The 13487-nt window shown below is 44.5% G+C and overlaps 1 protein-coding gene across 3 annotated transcripts in view; it reads left to right on the forward strand.

Moving 5' to 3' along the window:
• MAPKBP1 (mitogen-activated protein kinase binding protein 1) overlaps window positions 1-13487 on the forward strand; it is a 100685-nt gene that overhangs the window by 24383 nt on the left and 62815 nt on the right. For all 3 annotated transcript variants that reach the window (XM_014950326.1, XM_014950328.1, XM_014950327.1), the window contains exon 2: window positions 5665-5756. In XM_014950326.1, the coding sequence (XP_014805812.1) occupies window positions 5665-5756 (92 nt within the window). The remainder of the gene's footprint in view (window positions 1-5664; window positions 5757-13487) is intronic.

Genomic DNA, 13487 nt, shown 5'->3' on the forward strand with positions numbered 1-13487 from the left:
TTCCTTGGAGCAAGAGGTGGGGGAGAACATCTGTTGTCTTGTCATTGGCCAGCCTGGCTCAAACCACGACACTTCTTTATTTCCATGCTTAAATAAATCTTCGATGTAGAGAATTATGAGGTTTTCAGCCCAAAAGAGAATGCGGATAGTATTAGAAGGCAGGAGGTGGTATGATGTGATTAAGTCAAAAAACTCTTTAATTTTTAGACATTATGAGTATGGAGAAGAGGGGCTGAAATATTTCTGAACTCCTACTCTTTTGCTGGCCTGGAGAGGGTGAGAGGGTCAGTAGTAGCATCATTCAGCCTACAGTTGAAGCTCTTTGAGGGATGCCTGTTGTTCCAAATTACTTTCTCGTGAAATTGTCTTTTCCTGTCTTTAAGATGAAGCCAGACTGCACAAGTGTACCTGTGGGCAAGCAGGCACAGACATTGGAGCTCCTACTCAGAGGCTGCTCATTAGTAAAGCAGTCCAGCTGTAGGGAGGGAGCCTGTGAGCTCAGATTGGGCAGGACAGTCACTGTGACTAGTTTGTCCCCTTTGGCACCCATTTTGGTGGAAATTACTGTGCTGGGTGTGTTTACTACTGCTTTCTATCAGTGTGCTGCCCAGATGTGCAGGCCACAGTATTTACCTTCTGTGCCTCCTGTGTGGCTTTACGGTGTAGATCATAGAATCATAGAATGGTTAGAATTGGAAGGGACATTAAAGATCATCCAGTTCCAAGCCCCCTGCCCTGGGCAGGGACACCTCCCACCAGACCAGGTTGTTCAAAGCCCCATCCAGCCTGGTCTTGAACACCTCCAGGGATGAGGTGAACACAGCCATCCTGGGGCAACCTGTTCCAGTGTCTCACCACCCTCACAGGAAAGAATTTCTTCGTAGTGTCTAATCTAAATCTCCCTTCTTTCAGTTTAAACCCTTCCCCCTTGTCCTATTGCTCCATTCCCTGATAAAGAGTCCCTCCCCATCTCTCTTGTGGCCCCCTTCAGGTATTGGAAGGCTGCTGTAAGGTAGATGGTCTTGAAGGGATGCAAAAGATGGGAAGAAGGAGAGTGTTTGCAGGGGGGTGGAGCTGGGCTAATCCTTCAAGGATTTCTGTGTTGTCCTTTTAGCATGTGGAAACTTCCTCAAAACAGCAGAAGGAACTCACGCAAGTATGAAACTCACTCTCTGAGGGCTGGGAGCAGTTGATCATGTGTCTTCTTTCCTGAAAAGACAAACAAGGCTGGCAGGGGCTCTTTAGACCAGCCTTTCCAAAAGGATTAAGGCAGCACCTCAGTAATTAAGGCAGAGATGGCATGGCTTTGTCACACAAGTGTGTCTGAGGGAAGCAAGGGCTGCTCTCAGATGTGCCCTTTGACTTCCAGGTGGGATTGGGCTGCAGCAAGGCCCCATCTCTGGGAAGACCTGGATGCCATGAATGCCTGTTGGTACTTCAAGTCCTGCAATTCAGGACTCTACTGGTCTGGTCCTATGAGGTGTGGGAGCTATCTGATGATCTTGGGATTTGATGTGGAAGGAAAAGGGTAAGTGAGCTGCTTAGGCACTAAAATATTCTTTATGTGTTTGTGCAACTCTGCGCAGCCAAATTTAGATTTGAGCCTGTAAAATGGGTGAATATCAAGTTTTGCAAGACAGGTGTTAGCTGCACAGCTGATTCTGGTTTTGGTGCCTCAGTGAGTTGTGTGTAGTGAGCCTCCAAATCTGAAAAGTTGGCCTTAAAGGAATGGAGATGGGGTGGTTACAGGTAGCATAGTGACAATGCAGAGTGAACTGCGGAAGCGTGTTGCGTGTGGATCAATTTAATAACACTTGCAAATCGTGTGGAGAACCCTGACTGAAAGTGCCAAATACTATTAATAGAAGCCTCGAGATGAAGTAACAAATGTGGCTAGCTGGCCTCCTCTCTGCGCCTCTAATTTAGGCGCACAAAATGACAGGTTTAATCTTGCAGTTGTTTCCAGGCTTGGATGAGGGAGGTGAGGTGGCCCATTGATGGCTTGTGAAGGCCCGAGCAAGCAGTGACACGTCCGATGACTGTAGGAAGCAAGTTGGGCCAACGTGGGAGCTATTGGTAACGAACATGGCGTCCCAGATCAGGGGTTAGCTGTGGTTTGCTCAGATCAGACTTGGGAATTTATTTCCACTTGGGGTGTGCTGAAGTACCACCCAGGAGACCTGTGTGAATGGGCAGTGGCTGTGTAGGACTGGGAGACTGTACTTACAACAAGGCAGGAACCCACTTCCTCATGTGGCAGGTGGTAACTTCGGAAGTGGGATAATGGCAGACCTGTATCAACAAATTTGCCCTTTGCTGACAAATCTTAATTTCAGATTAGGAAGTTAAAGTTGGTGTATTCCTGTCCTAATTAACTATCTTAATAATTTCTTTGTTTTAGCTGGCAAGTTGGGAGGAATCCAATTTATACTGCATTGCTGCCTATTGTTTGGTTTTTTTCCTCTCTGAAATGTTTTCCACTCTTCTGTCAAGTTTTGTGACAAGCGACTGACTATCTCTTGCTCTTACATCACCTAGTCTGGAGGTTGGTCATGGGCATAGAGTATATTTTGGGCAGGGTGGTGGGAGTGGAGCTCACAAGTGTGATAAGACCAAACTTTAAATTTGTGGGTACTCCCTTTCAAAGCAAGCTGGTTTTAATACTCCAGGATTATCATGTGGGGGTGTTGTAAGAGCATCCATTGGATAGGCTCCCTCTTTCAAGGGAAAGAACCCTTTCAGATTCTTTACATTAGGAAGGTTTTTAAGCTAAGACTAGGAGCAAAAGGGAGAGAGTCTTTTTCAGAAAGTTAGTTATGAGTCTGTTGGCACTAGGTCTGTCAATACTAGTGGTATGGCCTTCACAGTTGTTCTTTTTCTAGTGGGATGAGTGGTCTTTTGGAGGCCAGAAGATGCTCACTGGCAGTACAGTAATTGGACCCCAAGTCTGAGCTACTCCTTTTGTGTCAAGCTGTGTGCTGACCATAGGAGAAACGTGGACTTTCCACCTCCTAGAATTGCCACAAATAGTGTGTTGGCAGAGCAGCATGGGGCCTCCACAGACCCTGGAGTGAGAGTGTGTGATGTTTTGCTGTTGGTGGGGTGAGAGTGCCAAAGCGAACCAGTTAGTGCTCTTGTTCAGTTTCTCTCCCTCTTAAAGACTGGGAGGCGGCAGTATTTTCCACACCACCAAGTACAGGGTGGGTTTTGGAAGTACAGCTGGATTGATGGGACAGTTGTTCTTTTCCCTGGCTTTGAGCTCCCTGTGGCTTCCCCAGGCTGGCAAATGGAAAACAAAAGCTCCAACGTGTTTTTCTGCTGGTTTTCAGGCGGTTGTCCTGCCAGTGCTGGGGCAAGGGAAACGGTTGGGGTGTCACTGGGATGAGTGGGATGAGGGAGGAAGGAACCTCCAAGGAGGTAAGATCAGCTCAGCTGTGGCGTAAGACTGCACACTGAGATATACATCCTCGAAGAGCAAAAATGTACCTGTTGGTGAAAGTAGGTTGCGGAATTGCTGCTGAATAGCTGTATAGCCAAGGTCAAATAGTGCCTTTTAAGATAGCTGCAATTACAGCCAGCCCCAGCTAAAGCCTGTGCTGAGCAGTGTAAGCACAGCATTGCTAAATTGATGTTTGCTGACAGCATCAAGTAATTGGTGCCTTATCTAGATTGGAGCACTTGAATGGCACGTCTCTTCCACTTCCTCCTTTGCTGTCAAGAATTTGGTTTCTATAGGAATTTTAACCTCTCTTGGTTTGATGGGTTGGGAACTGCTGATATGAGCTGGAATCTCAGCGGTAGGAGCTTTGGGTTTTTCTTTCTGTGTGTTTGTGAGGCTGCTTTAAATATAAATGTGTTTTGAAATATTGTTAACAAGCCTGGAAGAGTAGATATCCTCCTAGCCTCCCTCACCCCAACAGTTTTGTTCCAACATTAAGTTGGAACAAAACTATTTCCTTTCTTTACCGGCAGATTTGTAAATGCATTTTTAATTGTATGTTCTTATACTTCACAAAAATCCAGTGGCGTTTTGTAAAAGCCATATTTCCAGAGATAATAATTTTGCAAGGGAAGGGGACAATTTGGTGTTCTCTCATACTGTCTCAAAGTATCCGGGGTATATTATTACTAAAAGGGGAAAAAAAGACCAAGTTGTTCCAGAGACTGGCGTATGAAAACTTCCATTTTCCAGGTCACTGATTTGAAGGCAGGCCAAATTTGAACTAGCTGAAGGACTTTAAATGGTGGCACCTTAGTACTGCTTTACCTGTTGAAGCAAGGTGGTTCTCTGTGTGGGGTGACTTCTGTCACCTTGTCTAGTAACCTGGGCCGTGAGCTCAGCGAGACCTTGTTTCTTCACCCAGGAGCCTCAGGTCTGGTAAGCTGTTTGGGAAGGGTGGCGTGGGGAACCTGCCCTGCCCCTGCTTTTTGTGCACCACCTTGATATAAATACAAGATGTTCGTCTTCAGGGCAGCTATTAAAGATAGTAGTAATTATTACAATAGTAACTTCTTATGCCGCGTCCATGCCCTTAAGGTCTTAACCAAATATAACTTAGATGATATAATTAAAAACAGAAGACTGTGACCCAGTAAAATCCATGAGTTTGGCGGGGACAGCAATGCTGAAGAGGAATGTATGCATCAAATATATAATAAATAAAATCAAGCTGTGCAAATGTAAAGGAAAGAGAATAATTTTGTGTCGGTCAAAACAACCCCAGGGCTGAGAACTGTTTTGTGCTCAGAGGTTGAGTCCTTTTATACCACAAAGCAGATTTTGTGCAGTGTAATCCCACTACAGCCTTTTGCTTTGGGGTAATTGCTAAATTCCTGTGCTTTCTCTGCCAGGGAGTGCTCCCCAAAATATTGTGTCATGTCTGTCTGTCCCTTTTGATTTTGCTTTTCCCGGCTTCTTGCGACAGAGGCCTGGCTATGAATGCTTGTGTCTTCCAAGAAGCTCTTTCAGTTGCATTTTTTTTCCTAAAAATAGTTGAGATCTTTGCTCAGGGGGGAAAGCAAAAAGCAAGCCTTTTGGGTTACTGTCTCTTGCATGGGTCACTGGTGTGCAGGCTTGTGAACCCAGTCATGTAAGCTGTTCTGTCTCTTGAGATTCTCCTGGGGAGGGACACCCTGGTCCACTGGATGTGGTTTCCAACACAAGCACCATGGGAAAAATTGACTATTCAGTTCCTAGGAATACGGGGCTGGGGCCAGGCTGAACCATCTACCACTGGATTGTGGAGATAAAGAGAACGGGTCAGCCTGAAAACAATTTTTGGGAAAGAGCTCTGGAGAAAGTGATTTACTGCTCTTGCTGGGAGGACGGGAATTGGTAGGCAGTGGATATGCATCCCAGCTTCCCACCGGTACTATCTGCTGCTTGTAATCCTTTGTCTTTGTAATGCTTTGCAATGCTTGGGCATAGACAAAGTAATCAGTGGGTTGATAACTTTTTCTCTATACTCCAGCTGTATTTTACTGTGCCTCTATTGAAAACTGAGTAGGATTGCTTCTGTACCTGGGGGCTTGTCAGTGAATTTCTAGAAGCTGTGATTCTTCTCTGTGTCAGTGTGAACCAGACTGTCAACATCTGTATATGGGTCCACATGAACTGCGCTCATGTTTCATAATACTTCTTGTTTTCTTTTTCATATGCACTAGGTGACTTTGGAGAAGGTGTTGGGGATAACAGTGTCAGGAGGCAGAGGATTAGCCTGCGACCCCAGAACTGGCCTCGTTGCTTATCCAGCAGGGTGAGTCACTAACCAACCACATTCTTCAAAGCTAAGGTAAACCAGGACTGATGCATCAATGTAAAGATTGAGGATGTTTCCATTATGGTCTTCTGTAGAGAGGCTGTTTACTGTTCCTTAGTCGTTTAACACCAAAGAATGATGAGACTCAGCACTGTTAGCGTAATTGGCAAGGGAGAGGGATTGCATTTTGCCTGTCCTAAGGTAATTAAACCTAAGTTTTAATGGGATCCCTTTCATTAGAACCCCTCTCCTTCCTCTTGCTCTAAGCTGGGAGTTAAATACATTGTGGACTTCTAAACTATGCTCTGTAGTGTGGTGAACTTACACATAAATCAATGTGATTCTCAAGCCAGTGAGTACCTAATGGAGCAGGTGATGTTTCAATGAATTGACAAAAGCCTTCTTGTATATGCCCCGCAATTTATGATTTACCATGTTCCTCAACCAAGTGCGGAGAAAGATTTCAGGCTGAGTGCCCCTTTTATGTGGATTCTCTGGAGTGCAACACATCAGCTGCAGTCTTCTAAGTCCAGATAGAGATATCCAGAAGGAGACTTTGATTGGAGAGCAAAAGAGCTACTAGAGGGAGATAGCTGAAGGCTGGAGAGGTAGCTTTGTGAGTTGCATGTTTAGCAAAATCATAGACGTCTGGGGCCAGATCTTGCTGAAGGTAGAACTCACCCAAAGGGCACGTGTCCATGGAGGAGCAGAGCATGTCAGAGTTGCTGGTCTGTGGGATGGAACTTGTCTGAAAGAACGTATCCCCTGAAAATTTTTAAAGGAACTGTGAGAGATGCAGGTAGAGGTCTCATAACGGATGGCATTTTGAAAAAGCTCAGGAGAAAAACCATTTTACTTTGCCAGTGGAAGCGTGCCTGTTGAGATGGGGTATATCTGTGACTTAGATGAAAAGATATGATACTGTACTGGGAATAGATTGGAAAGACAGAATAGTGACTCTTCAGGAACTGTTCAGGACAGAATAGTGACTCCTCAGTGCCTCTCTGGGCAGCATCTGCCACTGTTTGACTACATTCACAGTAACAAAAAAACATGAAAGTGATGTGTGTTTTTTTAAAAAAATTATTTTATTTTTCCTTTGTGTTCAAATGGAATTTCATGTGTTTTATTTTCTGCTCATTGCCTCTTTTTCTGTCAGTGGGCAGTCTGGTTAACTGCAAACATTTTGAGATCCACATCTGCACTTGACAGCATCCTTTATGCTTGAACTCTTTGGAGCCAGGAAAACATATTCCAGTGTGTGTTGCCTTTTCCTCTACATCTTTTCTGACATTGAATATGTTCACGCTTGAAGAGGGCAAGGAGAGAGAGAAGAATACAAGTGCAGTAAACAGATGTTTTGGGCTCTTGCATAGCTAAAGATAGACTAGTTTTGTTAATAGCCATGTCCTCTGATGAGCTTGTGCGTGCCTAACATTGATTTAATCAAGCATAAGGACACCTGGGGATTCTTTTGGGTAATTAAAAGGTTATGTGGCTCCTTAGGGCTTCACAGGGAAATTCCTGTTCGTACTTGTTGGTGGTAGGATCTCATGGCCTGGGCAAGAAACCTATGGAATATACCAAATGGGTGTTGTAACAGTTCAGTGCCTTATATGACTTGCTGCTTTTGTGCCATGACTGGCCTGTTTTGTGATGCTGTCTTGATTTGCTGTTGTCAAGATAATCTCTAACAAAACTAGCATTAGTTAAGAAGTCAAAACATGAGAGGGGTACTGGTGCAGACCTTACCAAGTTGACGCAAGTTCAGTTTGTTATTGTTGGGTTTGTTTTGTTTTGTTGTATTTTTTCCCCCCATTCTCATTTCCATTCAATTTCTCTTGATTTGCACAACTCCTGGCATTTCTGGTACACGGGTTTTTTCTTTTGTTTATTTTTCTTTCAATTTGTTTGAATTTGTTGGACATGGAAGCTTCTTACATGAGGCTGATGTAGCAGGCTGGGTACGGCTCATGCCCAGTCGGGCATGACCTGTCCATGCAGCTTGGTCACCTTCAGCTGTCCTTCATCTACTTAAGTGATTTCCTCAGCCCTCTGCTCATCTACTGAGGTTTTGCAATCCTGACATGCAGATGCTTTGCTCCTCCTGTCTGTCCTACCCCTAAAAGCTGAATTTACGTAACAACTCCGTATTTTCCTAAGAACACTTTCAACATACCTAGATTCATTTGGTTGAGATCAAAACAGTCGCCCCAGGCATCCTGACTTCATCCACACCAGGCATACAAATGCGTACGTGAAAGAGGACTTGTGCATGAGAAGCTGTGGTGCTCTTTGAGCAGAATCTTAACTCCGGTCTCTGGTTTGCCTAAAATATTTTTTTTTTTTAAATACAGTTGCTTTTCTGGATTTTCTATTTCCAGGAGTTTCTTAATCTCCTGAGAAATTTCTGAATGTCCTGTAAGAGGCATTTCTTAACACAACCTGAGCTTATTCCGACTCCACAGTGGTGCCAAAGAGCTGAGTGTTACATTATTACTTTCTTTCCTTCTCCCTGGCTTTTGAACCTTCTATCCTTTCTCTGACCCTAATGAGGCTTTCGTTCCAGCAGTGTGTGACAGCAGCTCCTGGTATTATTTTGGTGGGATGCTTATGTTAATAGGAGTCTTTTTCTTCACGTCTGCCATAAAGGCTAAAGGCATTGAGTGCTCCACGTGTTCTAGGCCACCAATTTCATATAAGGCTGTTGTCCTGGGAGATGAGACAATGTAGGAAAGAAAATTACATGCTTTCTGAAGGTCTTACAACTGCTTCCTGCACTCATCTGTTCTTATGCTGGCAAGTGAAATAAACCCAAAGTTGCTTAATTCGATCTCTGTTAAGGTTATGCAGTGAGTAACAAAGTCAGTCTTGTGGGAGGAGTGAGGGGCACAAAAATGTACTGGATTTTTTACTTCTTGTGGCAGGACCAATGCTCCATCCTCTCAGGTTTTTTTCCCTTTGTTTTCTCCCTGCCCTTCTCTCATTTTGGTTTATTCTCTCTTTTTTTTTTTTTTTTTTTTTTTAATAGCTAGTTGAGGTTCTGTTTCCTAGAAACAAGAAGGGAAACAAAGCTAAGAAAATCCTCTGAGGATGACTAGCATTAAAAAAGGCAAGAAAAAAAAAGGGGGGGAGGTGGGAATTGTCTGTCCATTTAAATTCTAGACCAGCTGCTCAGATAGCTTGAGTCAGCTTATCTGTTTTGGGGTCATGCTTGCTGCTGTTTTTTAAGCCTTGTAGGTTGGTGTGTCTGAGTGATTTATTTTGCTTCTCTTTATTCTTCTTTCATGGCTCTCAGTCATTGGAAACCTTGTCTCCATGTGAGGCACTTACCTGCTTGAGGGACCAGCCTGTGCTTTTTCTTCCACTTCATGCAGTTCAGTGTGCAATGTCTTTTAAACGCTATTCTGTTGTGTTATGGCCAGCTTAAGCCTCTGTCTATCTCTGCTTATCAATTCCCAGCCACCTTTTTAGAAGTCAGGGAATTTTCATGTCAGTGTTCCTTGCTGGGGAAATTGTATTTGATACATAGCACGTGTAATGAGTTCTTCAGTCTCAGCTTGCATATTCTTCTCTCCCCTTCAGCTCTCTAGCATAGCTCGTTACATACAGCAACTCCTGCTAAAGGCAGACACAGGTTTAATATAGTGAATACTCTCTGAGATACAGTGAAATGAGTTTATTTGGGTTTTTCTCAGAAATTACTGTGGCCAGCACAGACACAGGCCCTGGCTAGCTCTGTGTGTGCATGGTACATTGGATGAACAAATGATTTGGATGCCCCCATATTCTGTACCATTTCAGAATGAATCGCCCTTGTTTGTGGATAGGAAGGGAAGGACAGTAAAAGAAGGACCTATATGATGAAAGTTGAGGTAAAGATATTAAGTCTTTTCTCCTGTTGCTTTCTGCCACAAGATCTTGTCGAGGAGCTAGGCTTGTTCTTGCTTCAGTTTTATCATCTTGAGGGTTTTTTGAGACAGGACAACTCAATTAATGTTCGGATGTGAATAGTGGTGTCATGTGTACAAAATCAGAAAACTGTGCAGCTGTCTAGGTCAAGTTTTATTTTACTGCTACTGTGCCGTGCACGCTGGACGCCAGTGCAGCAGCCTCTCGTGTGCCAACCTGTGCTGCAGCAGAAGAGAGTCACAGTCTCCTTTCACTGCGTCTCCCCCCGTTCCACTCCTCATCCTTGGCTGTTTGCATCCTTGTTTGCAGTACTGAGTAGAAGCCTCTTAACTCTGGTGGCCCTTCTGAGTCATAACCCTCTTGGGTTCCCATCCAGTGACCCAGGGAGGTGAGTGTGGGGTCCTGCACAGGCAGGGCAGTGACCACGGTCTGGGTCACAGCGAGGGGAGGAAGAGGAGGAGCGCAGCGGGAAATGAGTGAATTGTTTTTGATTTGGCCAGGAGTCTGCTCAGCACGTGTGGAGCCGTCTCACATAACGAAGTGGTAAATCCCACTGGAAGCTGCAAGAGTGAGGATTTTTCTTTTCCAGAAGTGGTTGTTGGTTTGCTCCCAAATACCTCGTTCCAGTTTCGGTAGATAGGCTGTAAGGCTAAGTGGTTTCCAGCCCATCCACATGTGGAGTCTCTTGGAAAGTTTTAATCATAATTTTCCATCATTATATAGACAATTTATTATGTTGTGCAGTAATCTATCAGCCTAGAACAATTTCCCTTTACCTTAAGCTGCATATAACCTACAATGGAAGAATAACATTTAGGTTAAATATTGTGTAACTTTACTAGGCATGATGTTGCCTTGCTCTTTTGTTCCTCTTTAAAGTGGAAGGTTTTGATCAGTGGGTTATGGGAATGAATTGTGAGGCAGATCCAGTAGATGACTGTCAGTGAACAAGGTGAAATGCTGTTTTGAACTGGGACCTCGTCAAGACTTATGACCATTGTGGCCAGATTACACTCGATGGTTACATGGACAATGAAATCCTAACTTGTAAGATGACAAGTATTCCTGCCTTATTTCAGAGTATGTTTTTCTTAACTAATTGATCACTTTGCATGGACACCACAGTGGTAGTTGCCTTTAGAAGGCTGTAGGTAAACAGAAGGAATCCACTGCTTCATAGACCCGGTATAACTTTTGATTCATGTGCATTTTGTGCAGAGCTTTACTGCTCTGTGCAGGTACAATTCTTCACTAACTCTTCTCTAGCATAAATGCTATTGCTATTGGGCTATATCTCAAATGCAGCTTGACTGGGTACAGGGATACTGAGATACTTGAACTGCTGGCTTGCCAGTAGATAAATACAGTTCTCCTGGATGGCTCCTTCAAGTTTACTTGAAGTTTACTTCAAGTCCTGTGAAGGAGAATTTCTGGACCTTCTTCCTGTGTTCTTTTCTAAAAGTGAATTCTGTGGTGTTGTAAAGAAACCTACCCTAAGATAAACAGAACTTCTCATCTGTGGCTCAAAGCAAATTTCAGAATCTTTGGCCACACCAGAGGCAGTTTGCTTTGTCCTCTTTAAAATGGGGCAATTTCATTTCAAGGGTTAGGCCTCTTTTCCCTCCCCATCTCCCAGAAATTTGGACTGTTGTTAATGCATTTCTTCTGTGAGGCTGCTGTGCTTGTACGTGCCATCTGGGGAGATTTTCCAGCTGGCACAATTGTGGTGGTGGACCCGAAGAGAAAGATAAGAATATCCCCTTCATTGAGATTATTAAATACAATTTGAATTGAAGAGCTGTGACTGCAGCTGGGTTTGAGTTGGGTCATTACAACCAACCAAATGAATTTTCCTGTGCCAAGAGGGAACACCAGCAGGTTTCAGTGTCTTGAAAGATGGTGAAAAGTAGCCAAACCCTTCCCTCCCTTTCCTTCCCCAGCAACAGCAGATCTCTCAGAAAGAAGCAGGGATAAGTTGTTTAACTCTTAAACCTCCCTGTCTTAAATACCCATGGAAGGGAAAGGAGTGTATATGCACTGAGGCATGAAGATCTGAAGTATAAAATACTTCCTTTCACTACTTGCTTTTATTAATGTAGATTAGACAGGGAGGGTGGGCTGAGGGAGGCTAGTGGAGTCTTGGTTTCTGGCAAGTAAGCAAACTCTTTGCACCCCTTTGCAATAGTGCTTTATTCTCAGGCCAAGGAATCGTAACTTTGATATTATAATTTGCAGAGGTGGATTTAAGGGGGCTGTGACCTCTCCCCTGCTCTCCTGCTGTTGGCCTGTGTGATTCACAGGTAACACTCATGCAGTCCTGGAGCAAATGGCCTTTTCCCATCTAGGTAGCACCTGGGTCTGGTCCTGAATCCCCATCGTTGCACTTCAGAAAAGACCCTGCCTAATGGAGTAGGTGCAGTCTTACTTGTCCGAGTCGTTTCCACATGCCCATACAGCTAGGCAAGAATTTTTACTTTTTTTTTTTTTTTTTTTTTGCATTGTCTTCCTTTTTGTGAGTGCTGGAGACTCTTCCACATTGAATCCCTGTCTGTGTAATAAGACTGCACCTAAAAAGTAGAGTTGTTTGCCGAATGGTTGTGTATTGATCCAGTTCAGCTGTTATCTCGCTTGGCTTTGGCAGAAGAGATGAAGAAGCAAACCAAGCACCTAGAGCTGTGGGCAAACTCCCCTGGTTTAACTCCTTAGCAGAATGGAGTCAAACCTCTCAAATCGACTTCCAGGCAGTTTCTGTCGGCCAGCCCCTAGGTGTGTGTGTGTGGTGGGCTTTTGATGTCACCTCTGATTAATTTAAAGTCTTTACCTGTGTCGAACAACTGAAGGCCTAACATTTGGTAGAATCTTAAATGGTGAGTATCAGTGAAGCTCCAGCCCTGCAGCGTATCTGCTGCCCAGCAGAAAAAGGGAGAAAAATAGGACAAAACCTCAAAATAGCTGGGCAGAAAAGCTTCTTACTAAACCAGGGGAAGACTGTGTCAAGTCTGTGCCAGAACTGCTGCTGTCTGTGCGATGGTGCGCTGAAGACTGCAGCATCGGGATGCAGTCAGACTGCAGGAGGGAAGGCGTTGGAACCATGAGCCCTTGACTCTGAGAGCTCAGCTGCTGGCTGAGGAGGTGGTTATATCTCCCTTTGCCAGCAGTGGAGTAGGTTGAAGCTTGTGGTTGATGGTGGGAATCTTGTGGGATGCTTGGCTTTAGTCCCCGTGTGACTTTGTACCTCCTGTCACATTTGGTATTGAAAAACTAGTCAGGGCAGTGCTGATGTTTGGCGTTGCCAGCTCCCTTTGAGACAAGCTGCTGTTTTGCTGTAGATAGAGCTGCTGTTTTGATGTACACGGAGCTTTTGGTTACTTCTCCAGAGTGCCTTACACTAATCCAGCCTTCAAGGTAGAAGGGGGTGGTTTTGCTATTCTGCAGCCAGCTGCTACAGCCTCTGGACAAATAGAGATGAAATGTGATGCTTCGTCCCACAGTTAGGATTTGAGGATCTGGCAGCAGCGATAGGTCTGATATGGCATCTTCCCTCAAGCCACCAGGTACCAATGTGCCCATTTATCCCCTGTCTTTCCACAGAAGCCATGGGATATGAGCCTTTTCTCCTAAAACGCTTCCTTTGTGCACCCCATCCTGTCTGGGCTGAGCATGTGCTCATCCATGCTTCCGTGCTTCCACCTGTCGGACACTGGGAAAAGGGTGGACTCTGCAGCTGTGCTCAGTGTAGGAGCACATCCTGATGCATCCCAATGGCACCATAGAACCCCCAAGTGAGGAGCAGTAATCTTTCTTTCCTCTTGCACC

The sequence above is a fragment of the Calidris pugnax genome, unplaced genomic scaffold, assembly GCF_001431845.1.
Source record: "Calidris pugnax isolate Ruff unplaced genomic scaffold, ASM143184v1 scaffold68, whole genome shotgun sequence".
In the NCBI taxonomy this organism is placed as follows: Eukaryota; Metazoa; Chordata; class Aves; order Charadriiformes; family Scolopacidae; genus Calidris; species Calidris pugnax.